Here is a 20,859-nt window from a genome sequence, read left to right on the forward strand (position 1 = left end):
ATGCTGATTATTTAACAGAACTGCGCAAACTATCGAAACACTGCCAGTTTGGAGCAGGACTGGCAGATAGCTTAAGGGACAAGTTTGTGTGTGGGCTTCAAAGTGAAGGAACCCAGAAACGGCTTTTATCTGAAAAGGACCTTAAGCTGGAAAAGACTTTCAGCATTGCGGTATCATATGAAGCAGCAGCACGGGGCGCTGCAGAGATACAACAGAGACCGCAAGAATATGGCACAAACGAAATGTCATATGGAACGGAGAAGTGCTATCGCTGCGGCAGAACAACACACGACCAGAATGATTGCTGGTTCAAAGACAAAGGCCTAGAAATTCAGTATAGCCAGTTTTGGGGCGCTAACGTTAGCGCCCGCCCGACTTTAGCGCCCGCCCCAAAGTTGCGCCCCCTTCGCCGAAATTCAGTTGCTTCGCCCTAAGAGGTTGCTGGAGCGCTAAAAGAGGCGTTACACGACTATCTTTAGGCGCTAAGCCGGCGGTGCAGAGGGATAGCGCCGAGGCGGGGCGCAGCGCGGGTGCGGTCATTTTTTGATTGACAGCAGACCCCGTGGCGCCGGCCAGCTCTTAAAGGGGGAAGGGACGATTTGGTCTGCTGCCACGCCCTGCACACTGCAGCTTTCAAACTAGGCCTCAACACTGCTGCTGAGGCCAAGGAGCCATGGCAACGCATGATAAGGCCCGTGAGCGTGCCCTGCGCTTCTCAGAGCGTGATCTGGATATCATGCTGACAGCATTGGAGAAGAGGCGCAGGATCTTGTTCCCAGACAATGGCAGGAATCCCACCCACCGCGTCTACACCAAAGCCTGGAGGGAGATCGCCACCAGGGTGTCGTCCTACGGCGATGCCCCCAGGGACAAGGTGCAATGTCGGAAGAAATACAATGACCTGACCAAGATTGTTAGGGTGAGTACCCTTTCCACTCTCCTCCTCATTCTTGCATGTACACCTGACATGATGGGCAAAGGGACCTGAAAGGCCTAATGGGCAGCCCTCAGCCAGCAGCTTTGGGACAGTCATGAGCATCAATTGCACATTCTGCACTTTACACACTGGCCAAGCTATTCCACCATGGGAGGCAGTGCACACTAGATCAGGGCTACACTCTGGCCAAGCTATTCCACCATGAGAGGCAGTGCACACTAGATCAGGGCTACACTCTGGCCAAGCTATTCCACCATGGGAGGCAGTGCACACTACGTCACGGCTACACACTGTACTTAGAGCCCGTCCTTTCTCTTGCAGGCTAAACTTGCGAATAATCGCAAGCGCCGCGACATCACCGGGGGAGGCCGCACCAAGTTCCAGAAGCTCACTCCCCTGGAGGAGCGCGTGAGTGGCCTCATGGGAGGCCGCGTGATTGTGCCCAGAGCGTGCGGAGAAGCCGACCCTCCGCTGCCCGGCAATGGTAAGGACCTCGCCTTTTGGCCCTCTCTCATCGCACTTGCGCATCCGAGCTACCTCCTTTGCCACTGTGCCACCAATGCGCTGAATGCCACCAGTCATGACTCCCTCGCTGACGCCATCTCCTCGCTCTGAAGCTACTCTTGTGCCTTCCTGCTTTCAGCTGGTGACGAACAGCTCCCTGAAGCTGCCAGTGACAGCCCCTCCGAACAGGAGGAGGAGGAGGAGGAGGAGGAGGAAGAGCAACCCGGACCATCAGGGGAGGACTCAGGTCCCACAGCAGAGGGCGAAGTGTTGGACACGTCTTCCCTGGATGAGAGCCTGGAGCAACTTTCGGAGGGGAGTGCAGCTGCTGGGACCAGTGGCGTCCAGCCACCCAGGAGGGCTGCGGGTGGGCCGCGGCCTTCCCCCCAGAGGGGGGAAGGATTGGAGGGGAGTGCAGTTGCTGCGGACATTCGGCACCAGCAACGTGCCAAGGGTCGCCTAGCTCGGACCCCTGCTCCCCAGTGGGAGAGTCCCGCCTCCAGTCCGGCCACTTTCACCTCGGAGGAGGTGCGCCAGCTGGACCAAATGGCCGAGGATTCGGACCGCCGCCACACAGAGCTCATGCAGGTGGTGGGACGGATGCCTGAGGCCATCGAGTCGCTGGCGACCAGTGTGCGGGAGTTTGGGGCATCAAATGCCGAGAGTGGCCGGATGATGATGGAGGTAGTGGAACGGATGCCTCCGGCGATGGAGTCACTGGCTGATGCCGTCAAGTCAGTGGCGGATGTGATGCGGGCGCAGACCAGGGCAACAGGGGCACTCACTGCTGCCACATGCGCTGCCTCAGCCAGGCATCGCCAGGACACCCGCCGCGCTGCAGCAGCACAGCGATCCGCCCTTCGGCTGATTGGTGCGGATCGCGCAGTGCGTGCCCGGGCGAGTGCCAGCATGCGACATCACCAGCCAGCGCCTCCAATACGCCAGCTTGCCCACATTGCGCCATCCGTCGCCGCCACTCCCCCAGTGGAGCGTCAACGGCAAGCGGCTGGAGCTGATGGTGGCCATGCACATGTGCGCCAATCAACAGCCGGCCCCTCGAGGCCCAAAGCCCGTGTAGGCCGCCCCCCAAGGCCATCTGGCGGAAGGACATCTGACCCTCAGGCGCCTTCCCCCAGCCTCGCAGCAGCCACTGGGCAGAGCTTGCGGAGAAGCAGCAGGCCGGGCAGGGGCGCCAAAAGGCTGGACAAGGTCTCGCCCTCACGGGCCACTAAGTAGAGGGTGTGGCCAGCTTTCATTTTATATGGCGGTGGACATCTTTATTTTGCCCATGGTTGTTTTGTTTATGGGTATGTTTTTTGCGTTAAGGCCAAGGTTGAGGCCTGGTTTGTTCAAATGTGGAGTTACTCCTCCCCAGGTTGTGGGAGTGAGTCGTTTGTTGCACTTTTTGTGGGGGCCGTTGATTGTTTTTGGGATTCATGTGGGAAGGGGTTTCATTTTTGTCAAATATAAATTTATCTTTATTCAGACAGTGTCCATGGTTGTTCTTGTTAGTCTTTGTTGCCTTCGCCGGCTGAGGGCTTGCGGAGCGGCTGCATTCATCTTGCTTCATGGCCACAAGGCATTCCCTGACAGGGGGCTTAGAAGTTACGTTCAATAAGCTGGCGACGGACGGCCCTTGGACCTTGTCGCTCCCTCCTGGGAATGTACTCCTCCTCCTCCTCCTCCTCCTCCTCCTCCTGCTCCTCCTGCTCCTCCTCCTGAGGTGGTGGTCCAACGTCAGGTGGCAGTGCCTGAATCCTGCGGAGAGCCAGGTTGTGTAGCATGCAGCAAACTACGACAAATTGGGAGACCCGTTGCGGCGAATACTGCAGAGATCCGCCGGAACGATCAAGGCAGCGGAACCGCTGCTTGAGGACCCCAATAGTTTGCTCGATGATGTTTCTGCTCCTTTGATGGCTCTCGTTGTATGCCCCTTCAGCAGCGGTCCTGGGCGCGCGGAGCGGGGTCATGAGCCAGGTACACAAAGGATAGCCTTTGTCCCCGAGTAGCCATCCTCTTGGGGGAGGCTGTGCCTCGAACATGTCATGCACAGTACTCTGCCGCAGGATAAAGGCATCGTGGCAGCTGCCTGGAAAGCAGGCATTGACAGCCAGGATGCGCTGCTTGTGGTCACACACCAGCTGCACATTGAGAGAATGGTAGCCCTTCCGGTTGCGATACTGCTCGCCGTGCTCCAGAGGTGCCCGCAAAGCCACATGCGTACAGTCAATGGCGCCCTGCACCAAGGGGAAGGCCGCGAGTCTTGCAAATCCCACTGCACGCTGATGCTGGCTCTCCAGGGCCATGGGGAAGGAGATGAATTGGCGTATCCTTCTGAAAAGGGCATCGGTCACCTGGCGGATGCAGCGATGCACGCCGAACTGGGATATGTTCGCTATGTCCCCAACAGCGGATTGGAAGGAGCCGGTGGCATAGAAGTTCAATGCCACCGTCACCTTCACTTCCACCGACAGAGACGTCCTGCACCTGAGCTTTGGACGCAGATCTCTGCGAAGCAGGTGGCAGATCTCTGCAACCACCTCCTTTCGGAATCTCAGCCTTCTTACACATCGCGCGCCACTCATGGTGAGGTAGGAGCGCTGCTGGCGGTATACCCTGACTGGGTAAGGCCTATGTTGCCGACGCCTGTTGCCCCCTCTGCCTCTAGCCAGGGCTGCCCCTCTGACCCCGCGTCTGCGAGCACTACGCACATGGCGCTGAAACTCCGCGTTGGCACCCCATGCAGCCCCCATCAAATGCTGGCAAACAGTCAAATTTCCAACAGGGCACTTGCAGCGCTTTGGCCTGAGTCCAAAAATACCTGAGCTATTGCTGCACGAAACCAGTTAGCTGTCCTCCTTGTTGTGTGTCCAGAAATCCGTTGCACAAGAGTGTTTGCTGCAAAATGGCTGCCCTTTATACTGCAGGGTACGTGCCCTTTAATTTGCACTCCCCGGGGCCCGCGTCGGCTGTGTTGCGTTCCATTTTACAAACGCTCTGGCCGCCAGCCGCACAATGGGGCGGTCCGACTGAAGTTTGGAATCGGGGCGCGGAAAGGGCGTTGCACGAGGATGTGACGTCATTTTCTGCGCGCGCAGCCGGGCGGGCGCTAAACTTTACGCCGGCGCTAAGGTTCCACTTAATTTGGGGCGAGGCGCAAACTGCGCTGCGCCCGGACGCTACACGCATAGCGCCCGAAATTCACTTCTCTTAAGGCGCTAACTGCTGGCGCAACCAACTGAATTTCTAGGCCAAAGTGTGCAGACAGTGTGGAAAAGTAGGACACATAGCACGAGTCTACAGGTCGGGAAAGAAAACCAGCAATAAGAAACCTACCAAAGCAAAGTACAAGAAGGTACATAAGATGACGGAGAATAGTTCAGACGAACAAAAGAGTGATAACGACTCCGACAGCAGGGAACTGAGTAGTCTGAAACTACATAATGTGATCACAATGGAAGATCACCGAACCATTTGGGTCACTCTCAAGATAGCAGGAGTCCAGGTAAAGATGGAATTGGACACAGGATCAGCCCTAACAGTCATAAACCGACAGGACTACGAGCGGCTATTCTCACACATACCCTTGAGAGAAACAAAAATTATTTTGAAGACGTACACGGGGCAAAAAGTCTACCCCAAAGGAAAAATAAGGGTGACCGTTATATATAATGGTAAGGAAACACCAAAACTAGACCTGTATGTGTTACAAGATGGAGGACCATCATTACTGGGACGTGAATGGATCCGGAAAATACAACTGGATTGGCATTCCATACAGGCACTGACTGTGGCTGACAAAAAGGATGACGACGTCACACCTGGCCGACTGTCAAAGATCCTAACTGACGCGAAAGAAGTGTTCCAGCAAGGACTCGGAACACTAAAAGGCATGACAGCGACGATTAAAATTGAAGAAAAAGCAAGCCCAAAATTTTTTAAGCCCAGACCGGTACCTTATGCGATCCACCCAGCCGTCGAAGCAGAGCTCGAGAGCCTGGAACGTTCAGGTGTACTGTCCAAGGTAGACTGGAGCGAGTGGGCTACACCCATCGTCCCTGTGATGAAAAAGTCGTTGAGCAGCACGCCTGGGGAACCAAGGAAGGTTCGCATCTGTGGGGACTTTAAGGTAACAGTGAACCCGGTCCTTCACACCGTACAATATCCACTTCCGCGGATTGAAGATATTTTCGCCTTGCTATCTGGAGGGAAACGCTTCACTAAGATTGATCTGGCCCAGGCGTATCTGCAAATGGAGGTAGAAGAAGCATCAAAAAAATACCTCAAAATCAACACCCATAAAGGTCTCTACCAATACAACCGGCTGGTATTCGAGGTAGCATCAGCTCCGGCTATTTGGCAGAGGGCAATGGAACAAGTCCTGCAAGGGATCCCAGGGACCCAGTGTTATTTGGACGACATCCTGGTCACGGGCGCAAATGACAGTGATCACCTTGCCAACCTGGAGCAGGTGCTCACTAGATTGCAGGAATATGGGCTCCGAGCTAACCGCCCCAAATGCGAGTTTTTTAGAAAACAGATCTCGTATTGTGGCCACGTTATCGATAAAGAGGGGTTACATAAGTCCCCAGAGAAGATTGAGGCAGTAGTCAAGGCTCCAGCACCGGAAAATGTGTCACAACTGAGGTCGTTCCTCGGGCTGGTAAACTACTACCATAAGCTCTTGCCGAATTTGTCTACAATACTACACCCACTGAACACCCTACTGCAAACTGGGGTGCCATGGAAGTGGAGTGACGAATGTAGATGAGCTTTCCAGAAGAGCAAAACACTAATCACATCGAAAGAGGTATTGGCCCATTACAACCCAGCATTACCAATTCGGTTGGCATGTGATGCGTCACCCTACGGCATTGGAGCGGTGCTGTCGCACAAATTCTCGGACGGCTCAGAGAGGCCAATAGCCTTTGCGTCACGATCACTAACCTCAGCCGAGCGGAACTACGCCCAGATTGACAGGGAGGCCCTCAGCCTAGTGTGGGGAGTGAAAAAGTTCAATCACTATCTGCACGGGCAGAAATTCACCTTGCTGACAGATCACCAGCCTCTTGTCTCCATTTTTAATCCGAAGAAGGGCGTTCCGGTGATGACTGCGCAACGACTACAAAGATGGTCACTTTTTCTAGGGGTGCACCACTATGAGATTGAAAATAAGGGCACGAAACAGCATGGAAATGCTGATGGGCTATCACGCCTGCCACTGCCTACGGAGGAAGCACCAGCAGTGGATCCTGTCGAAATATTCCATTCGACTATAGTTAAATACCTACCGGTAACTAACGCTTGTATCGAAAAGGAAACCCGAAATGACCCGACACTGTCTCGGGTATATGATTTGACGGTGAAGGGATGGCCAGCACATGGCGACTCACTGTTGCCAGCATTCTCGACAAGGATAGAAAAGCTGTCACTGTGCCGGGGGACCTTGATGTGTGGATCTCGAGTGGTAATTCCACCCAAGTTAAGGGATAGAGTGCTCAATGAACTTCATGAGGGTCATCTGGGAGGGGTAAAAATGAAAAGCCTAGCCAGGGCTTATGTGTGGTGGCCGGGAATCGATAAACAAATCGAGGACCTGACCAAGAGTTGCTCAGGATGCCAGAAAGTCCAAAATGCACCACCACAGGCCCCTCTACACCCATGGGAGTGGTCCTCATCTCCATGGCAATGGGTGCATATTGATTTTGCTGGTCCATTCATGGACTCAATGTTTTTAATAGCCATGGATGCGCACTCGAAATGGCCTGAGGTCATCAAAATGTCCTCCACCACCACGGAGAAAACCATTGCAGTCCTACGGACCATTTTTGCCAGGAATGGCTTGCCAGAACAGATTTGCTCCAACAACGGACCACAGTTTGTGTTCGAAGAGTTCCAGAGGTTCTTGAAAAAGAATGGGGTAAGGCATTACACATCCGCCCCGTATCATCCAGCCACAAATGGATTGGCTGAGAGGTTCGTACAAACCTTTAAGAAGGCAATAAAGGCTATGTACAATGACAACATTCCGCTGCAGCACAAGGTGGACAATTTCCTGTTCGCCTACCGGAATGCGACACATGCAGTCACCAACCAGGCCCCAGCCATGATCTTCTTTAACCAAAGGTTAAGATCTCACCTGGATTTGCTCAGACCAAACGTACGAAGAGATGTTGAGAGTAAGCAATTCCAGCACATCCATGAGAAGCCAACAAGGAGCTTTAATGTAGGGCAACCAGTCTTGGCCCGCAACTACCGAACAGAAAAATGGCAGCCAGGAACGATATGCACATGGCAGGGCCCACTAATGTACACAGTGGACATTGGGGAGAGCATCGTGAGACGCCATGCTGACCAGATACGAGAGTCACAGGAACAAGTGAACCCCATGCCTCGCCCATACATACCTGGTGATGAACCCGACGTACAGGTCGCATCTACCCCAGAAACAGTAGCATCGGAAGCTGATGACCCAACCGACGACAGGGTGCCAGAATCGCCTCCGCACCAAGTGCAAGACACTCGGGAAAGGCGCTATCCAGAAAGGATCAGGAAGCCTCCCCAAAGACTGAATATATAAATGGACTATTTTCAGCTGACATTGTATGTTAAAAGTGTTAATTGTAATTAGTTTGATATTTAATTGTTAAATGAGTATTATGGTACTGTTAATCTAAAAGGGGAGGAATTGTAATGTATATACCTTTAAGAGGGGAACTATCTTTTACAGCTCATGTATACTGCGGTATCGGCAGTGACCAGACCTGTATATAGCCCTGAGTAGTAATCTGTACAGATCAGTTCCAGTGTGAGCCATGTTGAGTAAGCACCTGTTATACCGTTCTCCTGCAGTCTGTGTCTTATTATACACAGACACAACAGAACTGAAGTCACATGTAGGCCAGACCAGATAGATGTAGTTGGGTCCCTTCAATGAAGGCATTAGTGAACCAGTGGGTATTTACAATAATCCAGTAGTTTCCATTGGCATTTTGTGGTGCTAGCCCAGAATTTATCTGATTTATTTAACTCAATTTCACAGCTGGCCATGGTGGGATTATGAATTTATGACCTCTGGGTTGCGAGTGCAGTAACAACCGCTATGCTACCGCACCCAATTGCACCATAGTAAAATCTTAAAAGGATACAGACAATTAAGGGAAAGTGGTGGTATGAGGGAATAAATGTTCTTACAGCTTTTGGAAACACTGAAGGGCATTCCAAGGCAGAAGGGGGACAGCGCGAAGAAATGAGAGGCAGAAATGAAACCCAACATGCAGGCACGAGTCCGCAGGCACGTGAAGGAGCAGCCCAACACTTGGCACTCTGTTTGATGGCTGCTGAAGTGGAGGTGGGTACGGTCAGGCTGGCTCTGTTTGTTATTCCAAGGCAGCATCCTTACAGGCCAGCACAGTTGAGGGCAGGCTTGAGGCTGCAGCTGACAGGCACTGCCACTGGCTCAGGCTTGAGGCTGCAGCTGACAGGCACTGCCACTGGCTCAGGCTTGAGGCTGCAGCTGACAGGCACTGCCACTGGCTCAGGCTTGAGGCTGCAGCTGACAGGCACTGCCACCGGCTCAGGCTTGAGGCTGCAGCTGACAGGCACTGCCACCGGCTCAGGCTTCAAGCTGCAGCTGACAGGCACTGCCACCGGCTCAGGCTTCAAGCTGCAGCTGACAGGCACTGCCACCGGCTCAGGCTTGAGGCAGCAGCTGACAGGCACTGCCGCCGGCTCAGCTTCAAGCTGCAGCTGACAGGCACTGCCACCGGCTCAGGCTTCAAGCTGCAGCTGACAGGCACTGCCACCGGCTCAGGCTTGAGGCTGCTGCTGACAGGCACTGCCACCGGCTCAGGCTTGAGGCTGCTGCTGACAGGCACTGCCACCGGCTCAGGCTTGAGGCTGCAGCTGACAGGCACTGCCACCGGCTCAGGCTTGAGGCTGCCGCTGACAGGCACTGCCACCAGCTCAGGCTTGAGGCTGCAGCTGACAGGCACTGCCACCGGCTCAGGCTTGAGGCTGCAGCTGACAGGCACTGCCACCGGCTCAGGCTTGAGGCTGCCGCTGACAGGCACTGCCACCAGCTCAGGCTTGAGGCTGCTGCTGACAGGCACTGCCACCGGCTCAGGCTTGAGGCTGCTGCTGACAGGCACTGCCACCGGCTCAGGCTTGAGGCTGCAGCTGACAGGCACTGCCACCGGCTCAGGCTTGAGGCTGCCGCTGACAGGCACTGCCACCAGCTCAGGCTTGAGGCTGCAGCTGACAGGCACTGCCACCGGCTCAGGCTTGAGGCTGCAGCTGACAGGCACTGCCACCGGCTCAGGCTTGAGGCTGCCGCTGACAGGCACTGCCACCAGCTCAGGCTTGAGGCTGCAGCTGACAGGCACTGCCACCGGCTCAGGCTTGAGGCTGCAGCTGACAGGCACTGCCACCGGCTCAGGCTTGAGGCTGCTGCTGACAGGCACTGCCACCGGCTCAGGCTTGAGGCTGCCGCTGACAGGCACTGCCACCAGCTCAGGCTTGAGGCTGCAGCTGACAGGCACTGCCATCGGCTCAGGCTTCAAGCTGCAGTTGACAGGCACTGCCACCGGCTCAGGCTTGAGGCTGCAGCTGACAGGCACTGCCACCGGCTCAGGCTTCAAGCTGCAGCTGACAGGCACTGCCACCGGCTCAGGCTTGAGGCTGCAGCTGACAGGCACTGCCACCGGCTCAGGCTTGAGGCTGCTGCTGACAGGCACTGCCACCGGCTGTGCTAGCCCTCTGGTGCATATTAGCAACGTGTCCTTGCAGCAGATGGCGCAGCTCTATCGCTGGTTCTCTGTTGACCTGGACTCTCCCCACAATCTCCAGATGTATACAGCAATACTTGCAAATATGGTTGGTGACATCTTGGCAGGTGTGGCCAATCAGGCTATTGTTCATACTTGTACGCTGTATCATTTCATAAGAACATAAGAACATAAGAGATAGGAGCAGGAGTAGGCCATTCAGCCCTTCGAGCCTGCTCCGCCATTCAATGAGATCATGGCTGATCTTCTGCCTGAACTCCATTCACCGGCCCTATCGCCATATCCCTTGATGCCTTATTAGTCAGAAATCTATCAACTTCTGTTTTGAATATACATAATGACTGAGCCTCCACAGCCCTCTGGGGTAGAAAATTCCAAGGATTCACCACCCTCTGTGTGAAGAAATTTCTTCTCATCTCAGTCCTGAATGGCCTTCCCTGTATCCTGAGGCTGTGGCCCCTGGTTCTAGACTCCCCAGCCAAGGGAAATATTCTCCCAGCATCCAGCCTAGCAAGCCCTGTAATCATTTTGTATGCTTCAGTTTCAAAGACAAGAATTGTAATTGGGGTGTTTCCGAAGAATAATCTAGCATAACAGATCGTCAGGTTTTGACATATTGTACCAGGGCTATCAGGTCTGTTGCCACAGCCTTCCTTGCAGACAGGAGCCTTTGCATATACTGATTACCTACCAAAGTGAAGATGTGGATATGTGGGTACCAGTAGGTGGTCACAGACAACCTCTGGTGCAGCCAGGCCTATCTGTTGAACCTCTTTTTGTGTTCCAAAAAGCTGAAATACTGGATTCCCATTTGGGGAACCCATTGGAGGCAGAATGGTGCTGACAAGGAAACAACATTCACTAAACAATTGGCGCAAAAGGTCAGGAGAATCTAGTGCCAGTGGAAAACAGGCACAAAGGCCGAAATTTTCTGTACCTGGGTTGGTCCGGTGCAGGCGGTCGACGTGGTGGGTCGTGACCCTGGCCCTCATTTCATTCTGCTCCTCAGAGCAACTTTCCCTTAATGGCGCCTGTTAAGGCAGCCCTGCACGTTACCCGGCCCTATTAAATGGAGCAGGTCTGATGATGTCATCCATGACTCATTTTCAGCCAGGATATTTAAAGGAGCCTTGACCACATTGCATTTGAAGGTTCATTGAGGAGTGTGCAGGCACTATAATGGAGCATTTGAGTGTTGCTAAGCCTTGGAAACTTGACTGCACAGAGGCAGAGGGCTGCACCCAGGCCCTCAGATGACTCCCGCCTTATGCTTGTGGAGGGGGTGAAAGCACGCAGGGAGGTCCACTTCCCTTCTGATGGGTGGAAGAGATCTCCCCAGCAGACCAAACGAGCCTGGCTGGAGATAGCAGAGGAGGTGAACAGCGGGATGTGGTGAGGAGGGTGCAGTGCCAGAAACACTTCAATGATCTCATTAGATCAGGAAAAGTGAGTACAAAACCATACTCAACTTCATCCTGCTGTGTCTCTCATCACATCCCCATCACTCTGCCTTCCCATCCCTACTCCTGCACATCATTACTCACACCAACATACATTGTACGTCCACCCATCCCTCTTTCTATCTACATTATCACATCCCCATTTGACTAACCACCCCTCACACTCACCCTCATCCTAATGCAATCATACCAACTAACAACACACAAGGAGGCCACTTGACATTGGCACCCCATTCCATCGTAATCACCCTCTACAGATGTATCCCATCCATTCCTTACACTCAATCCATCACTCTCACTCAAACTTCTCTTCTTTCTCTCCTTGCAGGAGAAGAGAACCCACAATAAGAGGGAGAGGGAGAGAACTGGAGATGGTCCTCCACCATTGGCCACCTTAACTACAGCAGAGGAGGTCGCCGTGGAAGTATCAGGAGTCACAGAGCAGCTGGAGGTGGGAGTCAGAGAGAGGGGGACATCTCAGCAACCTGGCGACAGAATTACATCTCACAAAGCCACATGGCATACAACAGTCACTCATATGGGGACTGGTGTCAGCAGCCAGTGAATGTTCATCATGTGCATAATGGTATCATTACCCATTATTGATATGACATTTCTAACTCATCTCTTTACTCTCCCACAGGTCCATCAAGAGCACCCACCTCCACACTGTCCAGGAGGAAGAGGAAGGCGACTCCTCAGAAGAGCCTCCATCCTCTGAGGGTGCACCATCACCAGACATAAGCACAGAACCAGCACAGATATGCAAACCTCAGTGAGTCCAACGCGACATAGAGTAGTCTTGTCACCTGGTGTGTCGCAAGTCACAAGTGAGCAAGAGCAGATGGTGGAGACAGGGACAGCAGTGGAGACTCCTCGTCGGAGGATGCAGGATGCTCCCAGCTCTGCTCAGCTGCATGTAGACGCTGAGCCTCAGGGGCCATCCAGAAAGAGGGAGTTCCTGGAGGTGCAGGAAGTGTCGGAGGCTTTGACAGGTTTTACGACAGCAGTGTCTGTAAATGTACAGAGAATGGAGGAGTCCATCTCCAACATGAGCACCACCGTGTTGCAGGTGATGGTGACTGTAGGCTCTTCCATGGATAGGATGGTCACCTGCATGGAGCAGCTGATACACCACTCACATGAGCACATGCTATCTATGGAGAATAGATGGCAGAGGCTCATAGACCTCCTCTCTAGAAGGGATGTCAACGTAGATGTGAGTCCTCATGGCCCGATTGCTTTGCAGTAAGGTGCTCTCCAGCTCCTTGCTAGCAGGGACGTGCGGGTGATGGTGAGAGGGGACATGGAAGTGGGGGCTCCTCTCAAAGCGCTCACACTTCTTCCCCATTGCTACCCCCTCAGTCAGAGCCTCAGATGCCTCCTGAGATTGCGATGGCTGAATCTTCCCCTGCACAGTCGCAGGAGGAGCAGTCTTTAGCGGGGCCCTCACAGGCCTCAAGACCCAGAGGATGTCCACCAAAAGTGTCTATACAGTCACAGCAGGGAAGTGAAGAGGTTGCCTCTAACTCTGCTGAAGCCACAGGGGTGGCACCTCGTAGAAGCACGCATAAGAGAAAGGTGAAACACAAGTAGATGCACAAGGGTAAGCACTTGGGTGTATTAATAACTGTGTGTGTAAAGTTTCCGTTACTCTGATGTCACATATTAAACTATTTATTTTCACCACTTTTTGGTCATCATCAATTTTGTCTGCAACTTTGGAAGTGGCTTAGTGAGTTGGAATGAATGGTGAGACGTAACGTTACCTCCAGCAATGGTGGTCATTGTGAAAGTAAAGGCTTGGTCACTTTAGGAATACTTTATGGTGTTGCTGTGTGGTGGTGGGAACCTGGTGCAGCATGTTACATGCCATATGGGTGTAATGCCTGAAGTTAAGTAAATCTGGCCATGATGAGCCCATCCCTGGCCTCTTGGGCAGCAATGTGCTTGGGTGCTGGTGAGATCTGGACCACAGGTTCATCCTGCTCCTCCTCCTCGTCTTCCAGCTGATGCTCCTCCCCCTCTGAAGAGGCTGTGCGCTCAGAGCCTTGATCCTCATGCAGCGCTAATCCTCGCTGCTGCGCTCTGTTGTGCAGGGCGCAGCAGACCACGACAATCCTGGAGATCCTGGCTGGTGCGTACTGAAGGGCTCCTCCAGATCTGTCAGGGCATCTGAAGTGCATTTTCAGCATGCCTATTGTCTGCTCTATGACACATCTGGTGGAAATGTAGTTTTCATTATATCTCTTCCTGGCCTCAGTACTTGGTCTCCTCAAGGGAGTCATGAGGCACGTCTTCAGTTTATAGCTCTTGTCTCTAGGCAACCAGCTGGAAAGTCTGTTTGGAGGTGCGAAGAGCTGAGGGAGGGTGGACTGGCGCAGGACGGAAAAGTCATGATAGCTGCCAGGAAATTTGTTGCACACATGCATGATGATCTTCCTGTGGTTGCAGACCAGCTGCACATTGAGGGAGTGGAAGCCTTTACGGTTGACAAACACTCCTGGGTTATGATGGGGTGCCCTGATGGCCACATGTGTGCAGTCGATGACTCCCTGCACCTGTGGGAAGCCAGCCAGAGTGGCAAAAGCCGAGCGCCCACTCAGTAACGCTTCATTAGTGGCAATGTTGACATAATTGACTGACTTGTCAAAGAGGGCATCGGTGACCTGTGTGATGCATCTGTGGGCATCCGACTGCGAGATGCCGCAAATGTCAGCTGCAGATCGCTGGAAAGAGCCTAAGGCAAATAAGTTGAGGGCGCTGGTGACTTTGACAGCCACTGGTAAGTCCTGTCCACCCGCTCTTCTGGGTTGCAGGTCTTGCTCCAACAATCTGCAAATGTCTGCGACGATAGCCTGAGCCTCCTTTGGCACTGCTGCTCAGTCATGTTGAGGAAGCTCATCCTCTGCCTGTATCCCCTGTGTTGGGGGTATCACTCCCAGCGTGGTGCAGCCCTGTGCTGATGTCCCCTGTCCTGTGCAGCATCAGGTGATCGAGGAGAAGGTTGGTGGTGTTGTTGTTGGTGTGGCTGGTTAGCCTGGTACGGCTGGTGTCGAATCTCATCGTGCTCAGATTCTGAGGACCAAGGTGAGACAGTATAAATGGCACATATTCTGATGGAATAGATGGCAGGTCAAGTAGAGTTGACAGAAGCAATCTGTCAATGGTGAGAGAGGTTCTTCCAATGAGGTGAGACTGGATGGAGACTTTGCTGGAAAGACTTGCAGCCTGCAGAAAGCTCAACCTGTGCTGGCAATGCAGTCAGCAACAGCTTCTGCCTGCGGAAAGTGATCAGCTGTCAGGTGGGAGCTTTTAAACTACATTTGCTGCTGTCAAGTAATCAGCTGGAGCAATGGCCACTCAACTCCCGCCTGAGGTTGACAGACATAGTTCCCGAGCTGCTTGAATCCCAAGGCCATGCAGGGAAATTTAAAATGATGGGGGGGAAAAGGCTCTTAAGTGCCTGTAAACTACCTGATAATGATTTCAATTAGGTCCCTGCCGCACTTGCAAATGCATCTGTGGGAAAGGCGGTGGGGGCGAGATAATGGCGGGTTCCCGACCCGCTCTGAATGTTTTCAAATTTCCCACCCGACCCGCTTCCATTCCCGTCGGTTACCACCCCGGAAAATTCTGAACAGCACCCATGCTGATGTAATAGATGGCAGGTCAAGTAGAGATGACAGAAGCAATCTGTCAATGGTGTGATAGGTTTGACCAATGAGGTGACAGGGGATCCTGACTTTGCTGAAAACACTTGCAACCTTTAGAAAGCTAAATCTGTGCTGACAATGCACTCAGCAACAGCATCTGCCTTAGGAAAGTATTTCAACTTTCACTCCCGACCCACCTCAAATCCCGCCTGCACGGACGCAAGAAAATTCCAACCAAAGAAGATGAAAATGGCCCAGAAAAGGATTTTTTGGCCGCAATTTTATGCTTCGAGGTGGCTTGGGAGCGGGTCAGCTGCCTTCCGGGTTCCAGTCCCGCCCCCAACTACATCCAGCCTACAGACGTAATTTTACATCAGTTGGCCTTGTTAAGCCCGCCCTGCTGGCTTGCTGGCCAATTAAGAGGAAGCCGGTGTCAGATGACCTCATCTGATAATGCGTCATCTGCCAGTTTTCTTAAAGGGACCATGCACAATTTGTTTTGACAGTTGATTTTTCAGTGTTTGACAGCATTGAGGTGCTGCAAACACTGACAATCACTGTACAAAGGTGAGCTCTTGCACCCAGGCTCTCCAGTGACTCCCTCCTTAGGCTAGAACAGATGGCAGCTGCAGTTGAGGTTACAGAAGCGATCTGTCACTGGTGAGAGAGGTACTCCCAATGAGGTGAGACTACACATTCAGTTCAAAACTTGATACCTACAGAGAAGCCTAAATGCATTAAATATGAATTTCCCAACATTTCCTTACCTCTGAAACTCACCAGTGTACCATTGGATCCTTCACACCACTTCTGCAGCTGTCATCAAAGCATAAACATTACAACAGACTCACAACATGCCACACTTACCTGGCGTGGTGTCCGGACATCGGGAAGCCTGCAGTAGAAGTGTCAAAATTGGAAAAAGCCTGTTAACTGCCTGTTAACAACCTGTTAACAAGCAGTTAAGTGGCTATAATCCTCTTCCCACTGCTAGGTGTCAGGTCCATGTGCAAATCAGGGACCCAACATTTGGGAAGATTGATTGGAGGCGGGTTGACAGCGGGTTTCCGACCCACTGTCAATCTTTGCGATTTTGACAGTGGTCCCGCCTCCAAACCTGAGCACCGGCAAAACTCCAGCCTTTATTACTGTGGCCTTTAAATGAACTTTGTGTGATTTCCCAGTCACTAGCAACCCTGCATGCCCCATTAAGATGAATGCTATTTAAACTGAGAATATTGGGCACTCAGAAATCATGTGCAGGGCATCACCAACCGTACTTCAACATTGCAGACAAGAGCTTTCTACTTCTGTCCCCAGTCCCCATGGCACATGGGTCTGTTGCAAACAGGTGCAGACCCGGCCTTACAGGCCTCCACCTATTCTTCTGATCCATTACACCCCATGAATTGGTGCACACATTGGGCAAAACGGGCACAAAAATCATACTTATTAAGTATAGCTGAATACCTTCTATTTCTTAACCAGCAGCAGAAAAGATGCAGAATGGCATGATTTCTGGTACACTGTCAGACTGACATATTTTCTAAACAGATCCTTAAATGGGAAGTGCTTGCACAAAGATTTTTAACACGCAATTGTATTATTTTGGTTGTCCTTACAAGTAGTTTCGTATGCAAGCTGCTGTTCCTTCAAGAATTGCTGGAGTGGTCAATTCACACTAATAATTGGATGGGATGGCTTCAATGCACATCATGAAATTGTGCATTGCTTTCAGGACTTAGTTGTTAGACTAGAAATATCATAGTGTTACCTCAGCAATAAGCCAACTAGTTGAGTAGGCTTCAGTGAAGCAGAATAATTGACTCAGAGTGCCATTTTACTTCACTGCAAAAGGGTGTAAACTCAGTGCAAACTACCTTACCTAACACCAGCAGATGCTGGAAGGGTACAAATATATGAGGAGAAGGAAAGAGCTACCTGAATGGAAATGGAACAGCCATTGCCCAGGACACAGAAAGTGAAATGACAGGTGTTACAATAAAAGGTAGGATCATTCATTTAAAACTAACTGGAGTTTCCAACTTTAACCAGAAAGACATGAAACAACTCTCACATTTCTAGTTCTTTTTTAAGCCACATTTTTTTACTTGTTCATGGGAGGTGGGCGTCGCTGGCAAGGCCAGCATTTATTGCCCATCCCTAGTTGCCCTTGAGAAGGTGGTGGTGAGCCGCCTTCTTGAATCACTGCTGTCCGTGTGGTGAAGGTACTCCCACAGTGCTGTTAGGGAGGGAGTTTCAGGATTTTGACCCAGCGACGATGAAGGAACAGCGATATATTTCCAAGTCAGGATGGTGATGTTCCCATGCGCCTGCTGCCCTTGTCCTTCTAGTTGGGTTTGGAAGAAGCCTTAGCAAGTTGCTGCAGTGCATCCTGAAGGTAGTACACATTGCAGCCATGTGGAGGGAGTAGATGTTTAAGGTAGTGGATTATTCTAAATTAATCTCTTTGTATAACTATATACTGATTTACTTTTTCCAAAATACATGTTAAAAATGGCTGAAAAATCAAGAGCTGGGAAAAGTTCTTTGCTGTGAGCAGCAAATGAGATTCCAGCTGCAGTCCACACTTTGAGAAAAGATTAGGAATACACAGCAATGCTAAAAATAGGGATGCCAGTGTGAGGCAATTTAATCCTCTAATTAATGTTATCCCTTGATACAATATTTAACAACCTTTCATCCCATGTTTTTAGCACTACATTTGTTTAAACTAGACTCGGTACACATGTTTGCATTGCAAGTAACAATGGGAGTACCTAAATTAGAAAAGTTTACACATATGAATAAAAGCACAGGCCCTTCTATGCAGTCCATACTATGCATGAATTTGGGTAAATTCAAGGCAAAGCTCATTATATTAAAAAAATGCAGCAACTTAATTGTGCTTTTTGAACGGATAGAATTCATAATCCAAAATATCTCTGCAGAAGCATGGACCAGTACTTACAGAACTCCACAAACACATTTTTAGTCTCATCAAAAGCAACTTTTTCAAAGTTCTTTCCAACCAGAACTTTAATTGGATTCTTGTCCCAGTCCTCTGGAATGTCTTCACTCTTTAGGTAAGGCTAAAATGATTAAAGAAACTTTTAGTAAAATATATAAAGTAGGAATATATTTTAAACAACTGATGAGAACCTATGTTAGTAAATGATTGGCTAATTCAGATACTGGAGCAGGATCTAATTTCAGGAACTTGACACTAGAGATGTAATAGTTTACTGCTGAAATTGGATTGTTCGTACTAAGATATTACCAAGTAATTGAGATGAATAACTATGACATAATTTCCTGTAGTTCTGCTTCCTTAGCAACTTTCCTTTATTGCAATCTGGAATTTGGTCCTTACTAAATTACATTCATTGCTTATTTTAATCATTACAATTTGTGGAATGCTGTAAATACCTTTGATATCCCGGCTACAATTACCTGTACTGTTTTTCCTAATGCTTACTTTAAGAGAGGTCCTTAGAACATGATACTAGAACTGAGCAAAGGAAGACTTTCCTGTACTTGCAATGTTTAGCGACTTGGTGAAATCTGAAATCTGGTGCTAACGGTTTTGTAATATATTTCACTTTCATACTCCATAACTCAACCGGAATATCGCATGTGAACAGTATTGATGACAAAAACTTCACATCACCATAGATACAGGAAATTAGCATTTTACAATATTTTGGAAAAATAATGCTTAATCTCTCAACTTCTATCAAAAATGAAATATTACAAGAAATCTGACATTGTAGAGAGTACCTCAAGATTTCCAGCAAGACTATTCTGACAGAAGCTTTTCACATTATTTGTGGTGATGTCATCAAATGGAAACTTGTACTTCTTAATCTCGTTGATGTTAATTAAACGGATTGTAGGTGCATCCTCCCTCTTTACAGAGAAGTACCCCAGTACGTGTTCAATGTCACCATTAATTTCAATAAAAACAAAAAGGATCTGTAAAAAAGAAATGCCTGGGATTGAGGCCAGTCTTTGAAGGGCTGGTTAGCAGCATACAATTTCTTCAGAAGCATGGTATGAGGAAAAGATAGCCCTTCTTACTTTCACTATTACTACATGCATGGTTTCTCGGGTATTTGTGTTGTTTCTCTGGTTTACCAAAGTAAAAAAATTGCTGATTGCCTGAACTGGAGATTAAATAAACCTAGGTCTAAAGTGCCAGTGGCTGAGGTTCTGAGTGATTGAAACTCTAACTCGGTTCACAAACTCACAGGGCAGATGCATGGCAAATGCAGTGTAATGTGGATAAATGCGAGATTATCCACTTTGGTGGCAAAAACAGGAAGACAGATTATTATCTGAACAGCAATAGATTGGGAAAAGGGGAAGTGTAACGAGACCTGGGTGTCCTTGTGTACCAGTCATTGAAGGTAAGCATGCAGGTGCAGCAGGCGGTTAAGAAGGTAATTGGTATGTTGGCCTTCATAGCGAGAGGATTCGAGTACAGGAGCAAGGATGTCTTGCTGCAGTTGTACAGGGCCTTGGTGAGACCACACCTTGAGTATTGTGTGCAGTTTTGGTCGCCTTATCTGAGGAAGGATGTTCTTGCCATGGAGGGAGTGCAGTGAAGATTCACCAGAATGATACCTGGGATGGCAGGAATGACGTATGAGGAGAGATTGGGTCGATTAGGCTTATATTCGCTAGAGTTTAGAAGAATGAGAGGGGATCTCATTGAAACTTGTAAAATTCTAACAGGACTAGACAGACTAGATGCAGGAAGGCTGTTACCGATGGCGGGGGAGTCCAGAACCAGGGGTCACAGTCTAAGGATAAGGGGTAAGCCATTTAGGACTGAGATGAGGAGGAATTTCTTCACCCAGAGAGTGGTGAACCTGTGGAATTCTCTACCACACAAGGCAGTTGAGGCCAATTCATTAAATATATTCAAGAAGGAGTTAGATATATTTCTTAAGGCTAAAGGGATCAAGGGATAGGGGGAGAAAGCAGGGACCGGGTACTGAATTTGGATGATCAGGCATGATCTCATTAAATGGCGGAACAGGCCCGAGGGGCCGAATGGCCTACTTCTGCTCCTATCTTCTATGTTTCTATGTTTCTATAAACATGACGAAGAAGACCATTCTGCCCAACTCAGCTCATCCATTGAGAAGGATCCTACGTCCACACCCACCACACCTGCCCTTAAATAAGTCCAAAGTTTTTGCCTCTACTAATCTACCCAGAAGTCCATTGCATGTATTGCTGAGTGTGTGTGAAGAAAAACCTTTCAATAAACTTCTCAAATTGAAGAAAATATTACCTCCACAATGCTTTACCGCCTTGGTATTGCTGGAGTTATTTTCTATGCTTAGCAACTCAGGGAAACTGATCAAATGTTCCAATAGAACCAACTTCTCAAAATGATCTTATAAATACTCAGAATCAAGACAGCAGATCCTCAGATTCAGATACAAAAATGCATTTTTGACATTGATTGATTTTCATACTAAAAACCAGCGAAGGCTATTTGAAAA

General features: G+C 50.2%; 1 protein-coding gene across 1 annotated transcript in view; it reads right to left on the reverse strand.

Annotated features, from left to right (window-relative positions):
* Positions 1-20,859, reverse strand: part of pdia2 (protein disulfide isomerase family A, member 2) — a 41,416-nt gene that overhangs the window by 6,128 nt on the left and 14,429 nt on the right. Inside the window, exons 7-8 of the mRNA XM_086002266.1 lie at positions 19,124-19,318; positions 18,315-18,435 (exon numbers count right to left, since the gene is read on the reverse strand). Coding sequence (XP_085858392.1) covers positions 18,315-18,435; positions 19,124-19,318 — 316 coding nt within the window. The remainder of the gene's footprint in view (positions 1-18,314; positions 18,436-19,123; positions 19,319-20,859) is intronic.

Source organism: Somniosus microcephalus, chromosome 11, assembly GCF_052327205.1.
Source record: "Somniosus microcephalus isolate GS21.2 chromosome 11, FLI_Smic_1.0, whole genome shotgun sequence".
Classification (NCBI taxonomy): domain Eukaryota; kingdom Metazoa; phylum Chordata; class Chondrichthyes; order Squaliformes; family Somniosidae; genus Somniosus; species Somniosus microcephalus.